The sequence below is a fragment of the Bubalus kerabau genome, chromosome 4, assembly GCF_029407905.1.
Source record: "Bubalus kerabau isolate K-KA32 ecotype Philippines breed swamp buffalo chromosome 4, PCC_UOA_SB_1v2, whole genome shotgun sequence".
Lineage (NCBI taxonomy): Eukaryota > Metazoa > Chordata > Mammalia > Artiodactyla > Bovidae > Bubalus > Bubalus kerabau.
In genome coordinates this window covers 75,246,993-75,265,259 of record NC_073627.1, presented here as the reverse complement: position 1 = coordinate 75,265,259, position 18,267 = coordinate 75,246,993, and the positions used below count along the sequence as shown (strand labels likewise).

General features: G+C 38.0%; 1 protein-coding gene across 1 annotated transcript in view; it reads right to left on the bottom strand.

Moving 5' to 3' along the window:
• The window catches only part of INTS9 (integrator complex subunit 9), a 121,322-nt gene that overhangs the window by 83,344 nt on the left and 19,711 nt on the right, over positions 1–18,267 (bottom strand). The window contains exon 2 of the mRNA XM_055577730.1: positions 748–875. Within this exon, the coding sequence (XP_055433705.1) occupies positions 748–875 (128 nt within the window). The remainder of the gene's footprint in view (positions 1–747; positions 876–18,267) is intronic.

The following is an 18,267-nucleotide window of genomic DNA, read 5'->3' as shown; positions in this document are numbered from 1 at the left end:
ACAAGGACTTTGGCTTCATATGTGATTCTGTGATATCTACAGATGATCAGTATCAGATACTGCTGCTGCTACGTCACTTCAGTCGTGTCCGACTCTGTGCGACCTCATAGACGGCAGCCCACCAGGCTCCTCTGTCCCTGGGATTCTCCAGGCAAGAACACTGGAGTGGGTAGCCACTTCCTTCTCCAATGCATGAAAGTGAAAAGTGAAAGTGAAGTCACTCAGTTGTGTCTGACTCTTCACGACCTCAGGGACTGCAGCCCACCAGGCTCCTCCATCCATGGGATTTTCCAGGCAAGAGTACCTGAGTGGGTTGCCATTGCCTTCGGCAGTATCAGATACTAATAGATATCTAATACATAGATACCTACCAAAAACAAATGTCAGGCTTTATGATGTCAAGTCCTTGCAGATGATTCTAAAATTCAATTCTTGGGGCTTATCAGTTGACCATTTATCTACTCCTACATGAATTAGCAAGAAAGATGAAATATACATGACCTCACTTGCACTGAGCAGTTGCAGGAACATTTTACAGAAGCTCAGAAGAAGTTGTAATAAAGAAGTCAATCAATAAATCACTACAACACTTTCCATCAACCCAGCCAAAGAATATTATTTTAAGAACATTTTTAAGGGAACAAAGTAAACTCCGGACAACACACAGGGCACTGCCATCTTGATGCTACTGGGGACCATTTTTCAGCCAACTAAAGCTCAGTCTATTTCAGATACATCGGTACACACCTTTGAACAAGTGGCAAAGGAAGGAAGTTGAGGGTGGAAGTCATGTCCAGTCCACAGTCCAACATAATGGTGGTTGATTTGAATTTGAGCACGTTGCATGGTAAGGTTGGGTGCCCTGACAGGCAATACTGAAAAGAAAAAAAAAAACTTTTGTCAATAATCAATTACAGAAGAAGTCTCAAAAATACAGTGAATTAAATAAAGCTGACCATCTTCTCTCATTACAACAGGGTGTAAATTCAGCTAACTTTCTATATGGTTTCCTCCCTTTCACAGCTCTGGATACCACTTCCCCTCACATTCAGCATTCTCTACCTCCGATCATATCCAGTTCTTTGTAGGGTGCCAATTTACATCTCAGGCAAGCAGAGTTTCGGAGGGGCCGAGGTTATTCCAAATAGATGGTTTCCAGGCTGTAGTTTTCTGCTCCATTCTCACATGACACATTCAAATCCCCACTATCCCACCATACCTAAGTACTGTGTGAAAGTGAAATAGAGTCAAAGTCGCTCAGTTGTGTCCACTGGGTAAGGTCAAATTAAATTCTAAGCTGGAATCTCAAACTGTGCTACAGGTTAAATTTTCTCCTCTGTAAATAAGTCAGATGACTTTCCTTTAGGAGGAAACGCTGGGGAAAGGTAAACAAACAAGCCTTAGGGTAAGGCTCCTAATGGCTCAGCCTTGCCAGGACAAATGACCTCCCTGATGTGCAGACACCAAGCAGGAGTGACGAACACCAACTCCCAGCCCATCAGGAGCCTCCTGCTTGTGGCAGCAGGCCTCAGAGGCCAAAGGGACAGGAGCCACCGCGGTGACAGGGCAAACCAACACGCCGACTGCAAACACTCTTCACGTCTTCCTCGATGGAGTGGAGACGACAGATGCGCCACACTGAGAATTATTTATATGGGATGGACTCTGTGTCACCTTTTATAATTTGACTGCTGCTCTGAAGGAAAAAATGAAAGAAGAGAAAAAAGACCTTTTCTCTCACGTTTTAAGTCATCTTACAGAAGCCTCTCTTGAACAGCAAAGTCCAGAAAATGGAAGGATCAATGTTCTTCATCTCTGGACAGACACATTTTTCTTTCTGATTTAAGTAAAAATCAGGGTAAAGTGGGACTTCCCAGGTGTCATAGTGGTAAAGAATCTACCTGCCAATGCAGGAGACACGGTTTCAATCCCTGGGTTCAGGAGGATGCCCTGGAGAAGGAAATGGCAAGCTGCTCCGGTATTCTTGCCTGGAGAATCCCTGGACAGAGGAGCCTGGTGAGCTACAGTCCATGTGGCTTAGAGTCGGCCGTGGCTGAGTGCCCTGCACACACAGGGTAACGCGACACCAGCGCTGGCCCCCACATGGCCACCCAGCTCCGGCCAAGTCTTCACAGGCACTGGTTCTACCACTGGACACAGTTCCTACTTTTCTCCAGAAGACAGTACAGGAACCGATGAGTTTTTCAAACCGCAGTTTCTAAAACTGATAAGGCCGAGAGCCAAGAAATTTTGGGTATTTTGCAAGCTTCTTTTCTGGCCATACTGTGTGGCTTCCAGATTTTAGTTCTGCAACCAGGGATCGAGCCCAGGTCCCATGTAGTGGAAGTGCAGAGTCCTATCCACTGGACTGCCAGAGAAGTCCCTTGCAAGCTTCTTTATTCCAAGTTTATATAAGATAATTGTATTTTTCATTGTATAATTCACAACTCATGGCCTAAAATAGTACAGGGTTACTTACAATAAAAACAGTAGCAAGAAAGTACTAAAAAAGTCCAGGAAGCATGATTTGGGTAATTATACTTTACCTTAAGTTCATTCTTTAAGAGCTATCAGAACTACAGAATATATTTTCCAACTAATCAAGGCAGAGCTATCCACCCCCGCCCTTTCTCCATCTGTTTCCTATTGCCAGCTTGGTCTTCACACTTATCTAGGAATCATGTATAAGTTAAAGATAAACTATCTCAAAATGAACACAGAGCAACCTGTGCCCCAAACATAACAGGGGTTTATTCTAATATGAGTTCTCCTATAAAAAAACAACAGACCAGATATTCAGAAAAACCTAAAAAGAAAAGAATTGGAATGTATCTAATAATGATTATTTCTGGGTAGAAAGATTAGTGTAATTTTCTTCTTTCAGCTTTTTGCATCTTCTCAATGCTTGACCAGCATTTACCATACTTTTGTAATCAGAAAAATATATATAACTAAAACAAAGCTGAAAATTTAGCCAGCCACATCGAATGACAAAATCTTTTTGATCTTCATCTTTAAATCACGGATAACAAGCTGCAGCAGAAGACAGAAAATGGACATGGCAAAGCTGCTGCTCAGATTTCAGGCTAAGGAAGTTAGCCATCTAACTGCTCCTGTCATCCAAGGATAAAAAAAGACCAGGACCACTTCATAAGGGCCATAACTGACTGCAAGACACTCCCAGAGCCTCTACTAAGAGTGCCAGACTTTGATGTCAGTAGCTCCAATTTTGTGAGTCAGGAAATAGAGCTTTTTACACAGTTGAAAGGGCTGAGAAGAGAACCAAAGACGCACAGCAAATTCTCCCAAGTCCAGAGACCTTACTCCTGCTTCCCAAACCGTACTGCTCACTTTGTGAGGGTCAGCTCAGTCTGCTGAGACGAGAGTAACTGTCACCAGTCAATGAGCCACCTGGCAAGGTTCCCGAAGTTTTTCTGCTCCACTGATGCTCTCTGCCTGTTTCCAACATGCAGTTGTGAACAATCACCAAGTAGATGATAATCTAGTGAGGCTTAGGAGACTAATGCACAAAAACAGTAAGTAATCATGTGACTTTATAAGTAGAAAAAAGATGACAAATTTTGACAAATACTCCTCACCAGCATTTTTCCAGTCCCTGACTTTCTTCATATTTGTAAAAGCTGTAATTTTAGTGCACTACTCCTCTGTGTGCTGCTCTTAAGACCGACAGCTGTGTTTTCTTTGTCTGTCGTTACATCGCACTTCATCTTTACCGGCTGCCTACAAAAATACACCATCACTTGTTTAATCATGCTCTTGCTGTTGAACATTTAGGGTCGCTTTAGGTGCTGCGATTCATGGGGTCGCGAAGAGTCGGACACGACTGAGCGACTGAACTGAACTGAACTAGGTTGCTCTATCACAAACATGGTTGTAGTGTTAACTTTAGCGCTCAAGGCTTTTTCCACACTGGACTGTTTCTTCAGAGGATTCCCAGAAGTGGCATTAACTAGGTCAAAAAAATATGAGCATTTTATGGCTCTTGAAATATGCTGCCAAAATGTTTTCCAAAAAAGGCTGTGCCAATTTACAATGTCATCAGTCATACAGCAGAAGATCCATTACACTGCTTAGTCCGATTAGCATTATGGTCAAAACCATCTGGAATCTACCAAGACAGAGGTTAGTAAATGTTAGCAGTGGCTATCTAGGAGCAATTAAATGACCCTAAACAGGAAATCAACTACTTGATAAATGCTTTAGTTTTGGGAGGCAGCTTGAAGAAATGATTTAAAGCAGGGAGTTTGAAGCAAGAATGCCTGGGCTCAAAAACTGGTCATGCTCATTATTAACATGTGATTTTGGGAAAACTACTTAACTTTGCAAAGATACAGTTTCCTTATCTGCAAGATCTAGTAATAAACGCTACCTTCCTAAACTTGTGAGGACTAAGTGAATAGACACAGAACCTGACATATAGTATGTACTCATTGTTACTGTAGTTACAGAAGGGGTTGAAGAGGCTACCTAAATATTTTTGGGGAAAGTTAAGAAAGTTAAGTCGCTCAGTCATGTCTGACTCTTTGTGACCCTGTGAACTGTAGCCCACCAGGCTCCTCCATCTATGGGATTCTCCAGGCAAGAATACTGGAGTGGGGTGCCACTTCCTTCTCCAGGGGATCTTCCCGACCCAGGGATCGAACCCAGGTCTCCTGCATTAGAGGCAGACACTTTAACCTATGAGCCACCAGGGAAGCCTTATTTTTTTGGGGGGGACACCTAAATTTACAGCATTTTAAAGAATAAATTCTATTTCATTGTGGCCTTCACTAATGTTTTAGACATCTGTGTATCCCATGAGACTAGGCAGGGACATCCCTAGTGGTCCAGCTGGTTAAGAATTCACCTGCCAATGCAGGAGACATGGGTTCAATCCCTGGTCTGGGAAGTAGGATCCCGCATGAGCAACTAAGTCCACAAGCCACACCTTCTGTAGCCCCCGACTTGTGCAACTAGAGAAAGCTTGCATGCAGCAACGACGACCCAGCCCAACCAATAAATAAATACCCAGCACAGCCAATCAATTAAAAAATAAAAAGACTAGGTGAAGTGAACGAACAATTTTACAAATATTTTTCTATTGCTAGTTTTCCTTCCTGGAGAAGGCGATGGCACCCCACTCCAGTACCCTTGCCTGGAAAATCCCATGGGCGGAGGAGCCTGGTAGGCTGCAGTCCCTGCGGTCGCTGAGGGTCGGACACGACTGAGCGACTTCACTTTCACTTTTCACTTTCATGCATTGGAGAAGGAAATGGCAACCCACTCCAGTATTCTTGCCTGGAAAATCCCAGGGACGGGGGAGCCTGGTGGGCTGCCGTCTCTGGGGTCACACAGAGTCGGACACGACTGAAATGACTTAGCAGTTTTCCTTCCAGGAAGATAACAGTTACTACTGCAAAAGTGAATATTCTAGCAAACATAAGGTTTTATAATTTTTATTATTTTTAGAATTATTGACATTTGGGGGGTAAATTTTTTTTTTATCAATTATAGTTAGTAAACATATTTCCAATTCTCTTACTTTCCTTTAAAACCATTTTATTATGGAAAATTTCAAACACACAAGTAAGCATAATTAGTACAATAAACTCCCATCACTTGGATTTAACATCTGTCCATTTTCTGTGCTTCTCTTCACTGCCTCCTTTTGATGTTGATACACTTCTGCAGAATGGCTTCTGTGCTGACAAACCAATCTGATCTCTGAAAGTACTGTTTTCATAAAGAGTCTTAAATCTATCTCTTACCCACGACTGAGACAAAAAATGATTCCATTTTTCTAAATATCATAGCAAAATTCATTAAATGTAACTTCTTCCACCTTTAACTCATCTTTAGTTTTTAACACCTCCGAGTCCTCTAATACCTATTTCTGAAATCTCTATTTTGTCCAGTCCTTTTTTGGTTCTGTTTTCCATTTCTCCCCTCAATGCTGCTAGTTTTACTATATTGAAATATTTGAAAACAAGTTAGACTGAAGACTTGACTACTAAAATAGTCTTCCTAAGGATCTTAATGGAGGCTACATTTAAGCTATGTATTTAGGGAATGCTGCCATTTCTACTATATAACAACATTTTTCTGACCAGGAAGCAATGCAATGATTTCTCTTTAATTTTTTTTGCTCTTCCTTTACAGTTTAAGATGTTTTATTCCTTTAGTTCAAAACCAACTAGTCAATTATCATTAACATAAATATATTTTTGCTTTTTAATTTCCACTCTTGGTTTTATTGTTCAAGTTTTATCTGTAAAAATTCCTGCAGTTGGATGTGCAGTGTAGCCCATTAAGTTATGCATTCAGGCTACAGATAGCCCTCTAAGTGATGCTCTGGAGACATTTTTCAAATTCACATTGAGTTTTCAATTTATCCATTTCTAAGGACTTATGTGACTTCTATTGTGATTTCTGCTTTGAGCCACAAAGAATTGGGTGTTGTATATGCACATGGGCTTGGTTTCACTTTCAGATATAAAAGTGGTAACGGTTATCTTTTGGTAATTGATTTCTAACTTTCTTGTGGGCAGGGAATAGATTTTATACATACTTGCTGATATTTATTGAAACTTGCTTTGTAACAGTATAGTGTGAATGGTTGATTTTTTTAATAAATGAACCAGTGTGCATGAAAACTGGGAATATATAATCTAATTGTTGTATACAGAGCAGATGGAGTTTATTATTTCACCTAATGCCTCCAGAGCATCTCCTATATCTTTACCTACTTTTGAGTCTTAGGAGAAAAGAACTTGTCGATTTCTTTTTGAAATTCTGTCCTATTTTGCTTTTTACATATCGAGGCTACATTGCTACATAATCGAAATTATTACTATTGAATATTTTATCATTATGTAATGCTCTTTGTCTCAAAATCTATTTTTAGATTTATTTCTAAATAATATTATAGCTATATCAATTTTTCCTTCAGTGAATCAGTCTTGTGTTTTTTAAATGAAATTTACATATATATAGTTAAAAGTGAATCACCAAATTCAAGAAGTAACTACTTGTGAGCTATTTCTTCTAGTTATTTCTCAGTAATATCATTATACTATTATTTCTTGAGTTATAGTTGTTACTGACTTTTTTCTGCTATGGAAACTATTTCAAAACTGATGAAACTTTGCTATGGTCCATAACCAACATATGTACAAAAGGATTCTCTATCACATTTGTAGCAAAGCTTATGAAGACAACTGCCACTTTACTTGAACTGGGTAACAAAAATTTAAAAGGAATGAGAAGTTTGTGTAACAGATTAATGTACCGATTAACACAATCATTAAAGCAACTTATCAGGATTTAACTGTTTTTTCTCTCAGTGCTATGCAAATTAAAGAAAGATATATCCTAACAATAGTATTGTAGAGTCAGTGAATTATTCTACACTTTTTTTAACAGTTAATGATTATTTACCACCGTCTTAACCAACTTCTTTGTTCACCAATGCTTCTTGTATCTCATTTCTCTCTTTTAGGGACAATTTCCCTTTTTCCTGAAGTACATACTTTAGGCTATTTGCTTCAAATGGTAAACTCTTAGTCATTACTAGTCTGGAAATTTCTTAATTTTGACTTTATTCCTCAATAGTGATGGTGGTGGAATTATAAGGTAGCAGACTACCTTCAACAGTAAATTTATTAATCCAACTGTCCTCTGGCAACTCTTAGGGCTAGTGAGAAATCTGCTGCTAGTCTAACTGGTAATCCATTACAGGTGGCTATTAAAATCTCTTTGCCAATAGTGTTTTGATATTTTATTAAGATGTACATTGGCATTTTTGGGGGGGGCGAAATTATGCTTCTAACATATAAGGACTCGTCTTCCACAGCTGTGAAAAACACTGTCAGCCATTATCATTTTTAATACTATCTCTACCGCATTCTTTCTTCCTAGTTTCTACTAGTGAAATGCCTATTAAATGTATGTTGCAATGTTTCATTTTACTGTCTCTGTAATTATCCTTTCATATTTTGCTTTTTGAACTTTGTATACTCCATTCTGGATACTTTTCTCAGCTCTATCTTAATTTGCTAATTCTTCCCTATTGGTGTCATATCTCCTATTTAAACTCCTCTACTGAAATTTTCTTTTCACTACTTTTCATTTCTAGAAGTTTTCTTTTTTAAAAAATAACATCTTGGTCTCTTCACAGGTTTGAAATCTTCATTTATGTCTTTGATCATTTTAATGTTTTAATTTTAGACTCTCCATCAGATTGAACAATTGTCTGAAGTTCTTAGGAGTCTTGTTAGGTTTGATGATTCAAATTGATAATGGATTTCAATACTGTTGTTTTCAATTTTTGGATGGTGAGCCCATCTTTGGTGGGGCTACATCTGTGGGAATTCTATGTATCATCATCTTGAGATCAATCTTTAAGTTGATTTCTCAGCTTGACTATTTATACTTACAGAGGAGCAGACAAATCAGATTCAAGACTCTCAAAGCACTGGCCCCAGCTCCTTGCAGAGACAATCTTCCTTATTGACCTCTTGAACAAGCAAATGGTATTTTTCTAGTACTCCTTTTTCATTGAGGTACACAGCCCTTGGTGGTGGGAAGCGGGGCGGGGAAGGGGGCAGTTTCTGGTTTTGAAATATATGTTTCTGAATATTACAACTGTTACTAAGAAGACTCATGAAACCTCAGGTTTCAGCAAATTTAAAAGACTTTAATTTTAAAAAGCTGCTATGAACACAAAGTGACAACTAGCCAATCTGGCCTCACAGAAATCTTTAAAAGCTGTATGAAAACAACAACAAAATTTGGCAAATCAACTATATTTCAATTAAACAAATAAAAAATAAAGAATTTGTCAGATTAGTATGTATGGTGAACTTGGCAATTTCATCATACGGCAAATTCAAGTTTAGTGAACTGGCTTTGAGAAGTAAGTCTGTCTTCTACAGAGAGAACCATGGACTGAAACATCACATATGTACTTCTCTTTCCTAGTCTTCTTTAAAATGATGATAATACATAGTTATTATGATATGGTATTTATTAACTGTCAGGCACTCTGCAAGAACTTTCCATTTAACTCCTTTAACCCTCGCAGGAACACTATGAGGTAGACACTATATTCCCATTTTACAGATGAAGAAAATGCAGCACAGAAATTGTGAGGTCCCAAAGCTGTAGAGGCTGTGCCAGCACGTGAACCCAGGAGAATGAGATCTGGACACAGAGCATTTCACCACCGCTGCATGCCACGTCACACAAAGAGAAAGGGACGTCACAGACTGGCAAACATCGGCAGAGATGACGTGCTCTGAAAGGCCGTAGTTTGAGTTGATAAGAATGTAGACTGAATGTATAATCTAGTGAACAAAAAAATCAGTTCGCTGGCTAAGGTAAGGCAAAGCAAAGATTAAATTATTAAATACGTCTGCATTCTATCATAAGCAGTAATTTTTTTCTGTTGGCTTTCCCCTTCCATTCCAAAAAAAAAAAAAAAGTAAAATAAATAAAAGATGATAGAATTCTCTTGCTGTAAAGTAGTTTTACTGATGAAACTGTTTTTAAAGCTCTGTAATGTAACCTTTAGGTTGAGCTAGTGCCAAAAGCTCTTTAATCTTGTTTGGGAGAATTTTACACACCATAAAGGAACTTTTTTTATAGGTAACAGTGTTAATGAAGTAAGCTGTAAATGACACCATTGCCATCATTTTTTCCCTCTTTTTCTCAATTTTCTATTTAGCCAACTCATATATTCACTGTGGATATCTGTGAGCAGAGAGAAGCGGTTCAGTTTTCTCTCTCTGGCAGTGAAATAAGCTTTAGTTCTTTCTGATTCAAATATGACATTAAAAAAATACTTCTAGCAAATTGATTTTAATGAAATGCTTTTCCTTCTTGTTACAACATTAGAAAACCAATTAGTATAATTAACATAGGGAAAAGCAAAACTTAAAAGATTGAGAAATGTATTTAAAAAACTCAATATCATTATAAAGGCAAAAAGTCTTACCAAACTATAAAAAGAATATTTCTTTAATCTGATAAGTCGCTAACCAAATTCTACATCATAGTTGATGATGAAGCATAAGAAACAGTTTCCTGAATGTCAAGAACCAAAGGCTATCCACTATGACTGGTTAAATTCAATACTATACTGGAAAAGATATATAATGCATTAAGACAAGAAAAATAAAAGATAAAATAGTTAGAAATGGAGAAATAAAAATGTCACTGTCCACAGATGATATGCTTATAAGACATTCTGAAGAAAATCTACTACAACTAATAGAGTTCATCAAGATTGCTGGATACAAAAAAAATCAGCCTACCAAAATTAACTGAGTTCTTACATACCAGCAATGAACATTCAGTAAAAGTAAAAAAAATTAAAATGAGAATACCATGTGTATATGGTAAAAATTTAAATGCATCATAAAAGTAAAAAAAAAAGTATAAAACCCTATAAAAAAAACTTAAAAGAAACCCCAATGTATAAAACTCTCTTTAAAAATAATGTTAATTGGAAAGATAACAAGCTGCTTTAAGAAACAGAAACAATAGGTGAGGGAGATTAAGAGGTTCAAACTTCCAGATGCAAAATGAATGAGTCATGGGTTTGAAGTGTACAGTGTGGGGAATATAACCAATAGTTATGTAATATATTTGTATGGCGACAAATGGTACTAGACTTATTCTGGTGATCATTTTGAAATACATTTGAAATACCCAGAAATATTTGAATCACTATGACATGTAATGGAAACTAATAGTTATAGGTAAATTATACTTCAGAAAGAAACAAACTCACAGAAAAAGAGGTCAAATCTGTTGTTACCACAGGCAAAGCAGTGGAAGGAGGAAGGATTGGATGAAGGTGGTCAAAAATTACAAGCTTCCAGTTATAAGATAAATAAGTACTATATAATATAAAACATGATAAATAAAATTAACACTGTTGTATGTTATATATAAAAGCTGATAAGAGTAAATTCTAAGAGTTCTCATCACAAGGAAAATTTTTTCTTTTCTATTTTTTTAATTTTATATCTATATGAGATAATAGATGTTCACTAAATTTATTGTGGTCATCATCTTGTGATATATGTAAGTTAAATCATGCTGTACACCTTAACTTACAGAGTAATGTATGTCAATTATATTTCAATAAAGCTGAAAGAAAAAAAGCATAAAAACAGGGAACTTAGTTGGAAAAAAAGACTCTATGAGACAAATAAAAGGGGAGAGAATTCACTGCCAGCAAACTGTGTTATAAAAATGTTAAGCAAGTTCTTTAGGAAGAAAGAATCTATACCAAAAAAGTGAAGAACTCTGGAAATGGTGAAAATAAATGCACATTTTAAAAGCTACTTTTTAAATTGTTTAAAAATATAATTAACTGTCTAAAGGAAAAAATGGCAACAATATTGTGTGTAGCTTATAATGTATAAAAATGTGTGACCACCACAGCACAAAGAATGGGAGGGAAAACTTGAAAGTAAACTACTGTAAGGTTCTTATATTCAACATGAAATGAGCCAATTCCTCAAAACAAATCTGCTTGAAAAAAATCAGTTCTCACTAGTCTACTTTTTATGGAAATTAAGAATCATATGAAAGAGTCAATTAAGAGCTAAGATTAGCTAAAAATATATTGAAGAATAAATATTAGAGAAGATTTAAATTTTCTGATACTACAACTTACTACAGAGTAATTAACAGTAAGATGTTGCACTAAAGTAGCTAATGGACAAGTGGTAAAGGAATCAACAGTCCAGAAAAGAGGTACATACGTGTCTTGGAGTCTGACAATAAAAGCAGCATTACCAATGTATGGAGTGGGGAACAGTTGTAACCTATTTGGAATAATTACTTCATACCACACAAAAAAATTAATTCCAGATGACTTAAGACAAAAACTTCACAATTTGTAATGAAAAATAAAATGGAAAGAGGATAACACCTTATCACTCTGGGATAGTGGGGAATTTTTTAAAGAGATAAGAAGCACAAAGTGTAAGACAAAGATTCATATATTTGACTACGGTACCTTAAAATGAAAGCCTTCAAAAGACACCACTAACAGAGAGAATACACAAGCCAGAGATTGAGAGAAGGTATTTCCAATATATGTTATTTTTAATAAGCATTGGTAACCTATTCAGTACAAAAAGCTCATTCAAATTAACAATAAAAAGATTTAAAAATCCAACAGAAATAGGGAAACAAAAGTGGTCAATAAATAAAGAAGCTCAGTACCCCAGCATCAAGGATTTGATAGGCTAAATAAGACAATTTCGATAACCTAAAATTAGACTGATGATATTATATTTTGGAAAGAAGGTAGTCAAACTGGAGTATAAATTGGTATAATCACTCTGGAGAATAATCTGGCAACATCTAAAAATACTGAGGGCTGCCCTGGTGGCTCAGTTGGTAAAGAATCCACCTGTAAAGCAGGAGACCCAGGTTCAATCCCTGGGTGGGGAAGATCCCTTGAAGAAGGAAATGGCAGCCCACTGCAGTATTCTTGCTTGGGAAATCCCACGGACAGAGGAGCCTGGTGGGCTACAGTCTATGGGGTCGCAAAGAGTCAGACAGGACTTAGCAGCTAAGCCACCAATAATACTGAATATATATATACACACTGTAACATACACTAAACTAATAAAGCCATGCGTGGGTGCGATACACGTCAACTTGAGGAAACAAGTAACTTCTGGAGAGGGAGCAAAAGTGACGATTGGGAATCTTGCCTTTAGAGCCGACTTACGTCAAAAGTGGGGAGAAGAGGAAGAGCTGATCCAAAACAAGAAAAGAGGCAAACTGTTAACATCTTCTTAACATTAGTAACGAGGACAAGAGTGTTTTTCTGTATTGTTATCGACGCTCCTGCAGACATCAGAATTCTATAACTATACCTTTCCTACTGTTGTCAAAATTTGTAGTGCCCTTTTCTTTATAACAAAAGTTGCACGGTACAAAAGCAAAATCTAACAGAGTTTAATGGATAAATATTTGAATATTAGTGTAGCGTTTGCCAGGTATGTTTGTTAATTTTCAAGGAACTACTAGTGATAACGGTTCATGATTTTCATTGATGCAAAGGGAACATGACTTACAACGACGGACATGGCAATAGCAATGGAATCAAGTGAGAATGCTACCTCACAAAATTCAGTAAGATATTGCCTTGGAGGAAGGAAAGAAACAGATACCACCCAGATTTTTATCTCAAGTTTTGAGATTACATTAGTAATTTTAATAAACTCCTTGATGCTCTCTGAAGTTTGGCAAAACATTTCTCTAGCAAAATTCAGCAAGGCTTTTTAATTTTATGAGAAAATTTTCAAATGCCATTGATAATTACCTAAATACCAGAAATGTTACATTAATTTGATAGCTATATTTATAAAGCATACATACTCATAAAAATAAACATCAATGCTGACACCTGAAAATGAATTCTAAAAATAAAAGTAGACCCTTGCTTAGAAAGGAACAGGAACTGAAAATATCATTGTATGAATTACCTCCAGTAACAATAAGAATTACTGACAAACATTTTCTATCCAATATTAAATTAGCTCTTACCCCCAAACTGAATGAAATAAATACTATCAATATCAACTTGATTGTCAATGCCCAAGGTCACACAGTCAATAACAGACTGATTTTGCACTCAAATCAGTACATGTTCCAAATATTTTCTCTTAAATCATTCCACTAATACATTAGAAGTTTTATATATATAAAATAGTGCATTATACTAAGAGCAATAGAGTTAATATGGATTGGATAGTTGGATAGAAAAAAAATTCAAGAATCTTAGCAATAAAAATGTCCCTATTTTTCTCTAGTAATCTCTTCTAATTTCTCCTTCAATATTGCTTCCCTGTTGTACTACTACCTAACTCTTGCCAGGTTACTTCTAAGACAGTTTGGAATAGACCAAGAAAAGGTGAAGTGAAAGTGAAAGTCGCTCAGTCATGTCTGACTCTTTGCGACGTCATGGACTATAGGTCCACGGAAGTCTCCATACCAGAATACGGGAGTGGGTAGCCTTTCCCTTCTCCAGGGAATCTTCCCAACCCAGGGATCGAACCCAGGTCTCCCGCATTGCAGGTAGATTCTTTACCAGCTAAGCCAAAAAGGAAGCCCAAGAATACTGAAGTAGGTGGCCTATCCCTTCTCTAGCAGATCTTCCTGACCCAGGAATCAAACTGGGGTCTCCTGCATTGAAAGGGAGAGCATTCAATTAGTTAATTTAGATGGCCGACAGAGTTATTTCCATACTTCTGAGAAGTTGTGCATTCGTATACTTCAGCCTTTAAAAAATACGGTATTTCCTAATGGTGAAGTCCCTGACCTTGGGAGTGGGGTAGCTCCTGTCAGCTGCCGCCCCTATAGGAAAATTTGGCCTTGGAGTACGGAATGAAGCAAGGCAAAGGCTACTAGAGTTCTGCCAAGAGAATGCACTGGTCATAGCAAGCAACCTCTTCCAACAATACAAGAGAAGACTCTACACATGGACATCACCAGATGGTCAACACCGAAATAAGATTGATTATATTCTTTGCAGCCAAAGATGGAGAAGCTCTATACACTCAACAAAAACAAGACCAGGAGCTGACTGTGGCTCAGATCATGAACTCCTTATTGCCAAATTCAGACTTAAATTGAAGAAAGGAGGGAAAATCACTAGACCATTCAGGTATGACCTAAATCAAATCCCTTATGATTACACAGTAGAAGTGAGAAATAGATTTAAGGGACTAGATCTGATAGAGTGCCTGATGAACTATGGATGGAGGTTTGTAACACTGTACAGGAGACAGGGATCAAGACCATGTCCATGGAAAAGAAATGCAAAAGAGCAAAATGGCTGTCTGAGGAGGCCTTACAAATAGCCCTGAAAAGAAGAGAAGTGAAAAGCAAAGGAGAAAAGGAAAGATATAAGCATCTGAACAAGGAGAGACAAGAAAGCCTTCCTCAGCAATCAATGCACAGAAATAGAGGAAAACAACAGAATGGGAAAGACTAGAGATCTCCTCAAGAAAATTAGAGATACCAAGGGAACATGTCATGCAAAGAGAGGCTCGGTAAAGGACAGAAATGGTATGGACCTAACAGAAGCAGAAGATATTAAGAAGAGGTGACAAGAATACACAGAAGAACTGTACAAAAATGATCTTCATGACCCAGATAATCATGATGGTGTGATCACTCACCTAGAGCCAGACATCCTGGAATGTGAAGTCAAGTGGGCCTTAGAAAGCATCACTACGAACAAAGCTAGTGGAGGTGATGGAATTCCAGTGGAGCTATTTCAAATCCTGAAAGATGATGCTGTGAAAGTGCTGCACTCAATATGCCAGCAAATCTGGAAAACTCAGCAGTGGCCACAGGACTGGAAAAGGTCAGTTTTCATTCCAATCCCAAAGAAAGGCAATGCCAAAGAATGCTCAAACTACCACACAATTGCACTCATCTCACACGCTAGTAAAGCAATGCTCAAAATTCTCCAAGCCAGGCTTCAGCAATACGTGAATCATGAACTTCCAGATGTTCAAGCTGGTTTTAGAAAAGGCAGAGGAGCCAGAGATCAATTGCCAACATCCGCTGGATCATCAAAAAAGCAAGAGAATTCCAGAAAAATGTCTATTTCTGCTTTCTTGACTATGCCAAAGCCTTTGACTGTGTGGATCACAACAAGCTGTGGAAAATTCTTCAACAGATGGGAATACCAGACCACCTGACCTGCCTCTTGAGAAACCTATATGCAGGTCAGGAAGCAACAGTTAAAACGGGACATGGAAAAACAGACTGGTTCCAAATAGGAAAAGGAGTACATCAAGGCTGTATATTGTCACCCTGCTTATTTAACTTCTATGCACAGTACATCATGAAAAACGCTGGGCTGAAAGAAGCACAAGCTGGGATCAAGATTGCTGGAAGAAATATCAATAACCTCAGATATGCAGATGACACCACCCTTATGGCAGCAAGTGAAGAGAAACTAAAAAGCCTCTTGATGAAAGTCAAAGAGGAGAGTGAAAAAGTTGGCTTAAAGCTCAACATTCAGAAAACTAAGATCATGGCATCTGGTCCCATCACTTTATGGGAAATAGATGGGGAAACAGTGGAAACAGTGACAGACTTTATTTTTTTGGGCTCCAAAATCACCGTAGATGGTGATTGCAGCCATGAAATTAAAAGACGCTTACTCCTTGGAAGGAAAGTTATGACTGATCTAGAAAGCATATTAAAAAGCAGAGATATTACTTTGCCAACAAAGGTCCATCTAGTCAAGGCTATGGTTTTTCCAGTGGTCATGTATGGGTGTGAGAGTTGGACTATAAAGAAAGCTGAGCCCTGAAGAACTGATGCTTTTGAACTGTGGTGTTGGAGAAGACTCTTGAGAGTCCCTTGGACTGCAAGGAGATCCAACCAGTCCATCCTAAAGGAGACCAGTCCTGGGTGTTCATTGGAAGGACTGATGCTGAGGCTGAAACTCCAATACTTTGGCCACCTCATGCGAAGAGTTGACTCATTGGAAAAGACCCTGATGCTGGGAGGGATTGAGGGCAGGAGGAGAAGGGGACGACAGAGGATGAGATGGCTGGATGGCATCACCGACTTGATGGATATGAGTTTGGTTGAAATCCGGGAGTTGGTGATGGACAGGGAGGCCTGGCGTCCTGCGATTCATGGGGTTGCAAAGAGTCGGACTTGACTGAGCTACTGAACTGAACTGAACGGTAAAGTCATTTTTAAGTCTTATTTTGAAATTTAATTTCAGTTAGATCTTCTGAATGTACTTAAAATTTCCTCAATAACAGAATCGAGTATCAGCTTTTAATTTAAAGTTTAATTAATTAAAATAAAATACAATTTTAAACTGTTTAATAGCCACATGCAACTGGCAGATACTCTAATGCATAGGGCAATTTTAGAAAAAGAGAGGGAACGTTAGGCAAAGATTTCTGAGATTAGCAAATGAGAAGAACCATAAAAGAAAATCTATAAATTGGCCTTAATCAAAATTGAAAACTTCTTCAAAAGACACCCTTAAGAAAATGAAAGATAACTCAGAGACTGGGAGAAAATATTTGCAAAACACATCTGATAAAGGACTTGAAAAGAGAAAATTAAAAAGAACTTTTACAATTCCAGCCAAAATAAAAAACTGAATGTTAATAAATGGGTAAAATATGTGAAGATGCATTCACTGAAGATGACATATGGATGGCAAATGACAAAATGCTAAACATGAGTCCTTAAAGAAATACAAATTAAACGCACAGTAAGGTACCATGACACTCTTACTAGAAGGTCAAAGTTAAAGACTGACAAGCGCAGGCATGGGTGCAGAGCAACCGGAAATCTCAAACACGACCGGTATAATCTGGGGCTTCCCTGCTGGCTGACCGGTAAAGAATCTGCCTACAGTGCAGGAGACACGGGTTTGATCCCTGGGTGGAGAAGACCCCCTGGAGAAGGAAATGGCACCCACTGCAGTATTCTTGCCTGGGAAATCCCCTGGACAGAGGAGCTCGATGGGCTACAGTCCTTGGGGTCGCACAGAGATGGACACAGGACTCAGTGGCTGACCACCACCATACCACCAGTATAATGCCTGAGAGTCATCCCTGTTGTTGCAAATATCAATAGCCCACTCTTTTTTATTGCTAAGAAGTATCTCATTGTATGGATGGACCGTGTGTACTTATTAATAATATCCACAAGCTGATGAATATTTGTGTTGCTGTTTTCAGTTTTTGACAATTATGAATAAAGCCACCATAAATATTTACATACAGGTTTTTGTAGGGGGATACAATTTTTCATTTCCCTTGGGTAAATCTGGGACCAGATGCCATGATCTTAAGTTTTCTGAATGTTGAGTTTTAAGCCAGTTTTTTCACTCTCCTTTTTCACTTTCAACAAGAGGCTCTTTAGTTCTTCTTCGCTTTCTGCCATAAGGGTGGTAGCATCTGCATATCTGAGGTTACTGATATTTCCCCCGGCAATCTTGATTCCAGCGTGTGCTTCATCCAGCCCAGCATTTCGCATAATGTACTCTGCATATAAGTTAAATAAGCAGGGTGACAATATACAGTCTTGATGTACTCCTTTCCCAATCTGGAATCAATTTGTTGTTCCATGTCTGTTTCTAACTGTTGCTTCTTGACCTGCATATAGATTTCTCAGGAGGCAGGTAAGGTGGTCTGGTATTCCCATACTTGGGATGTGAGACTTGGACTATAAAGAAGGCTGAATGCT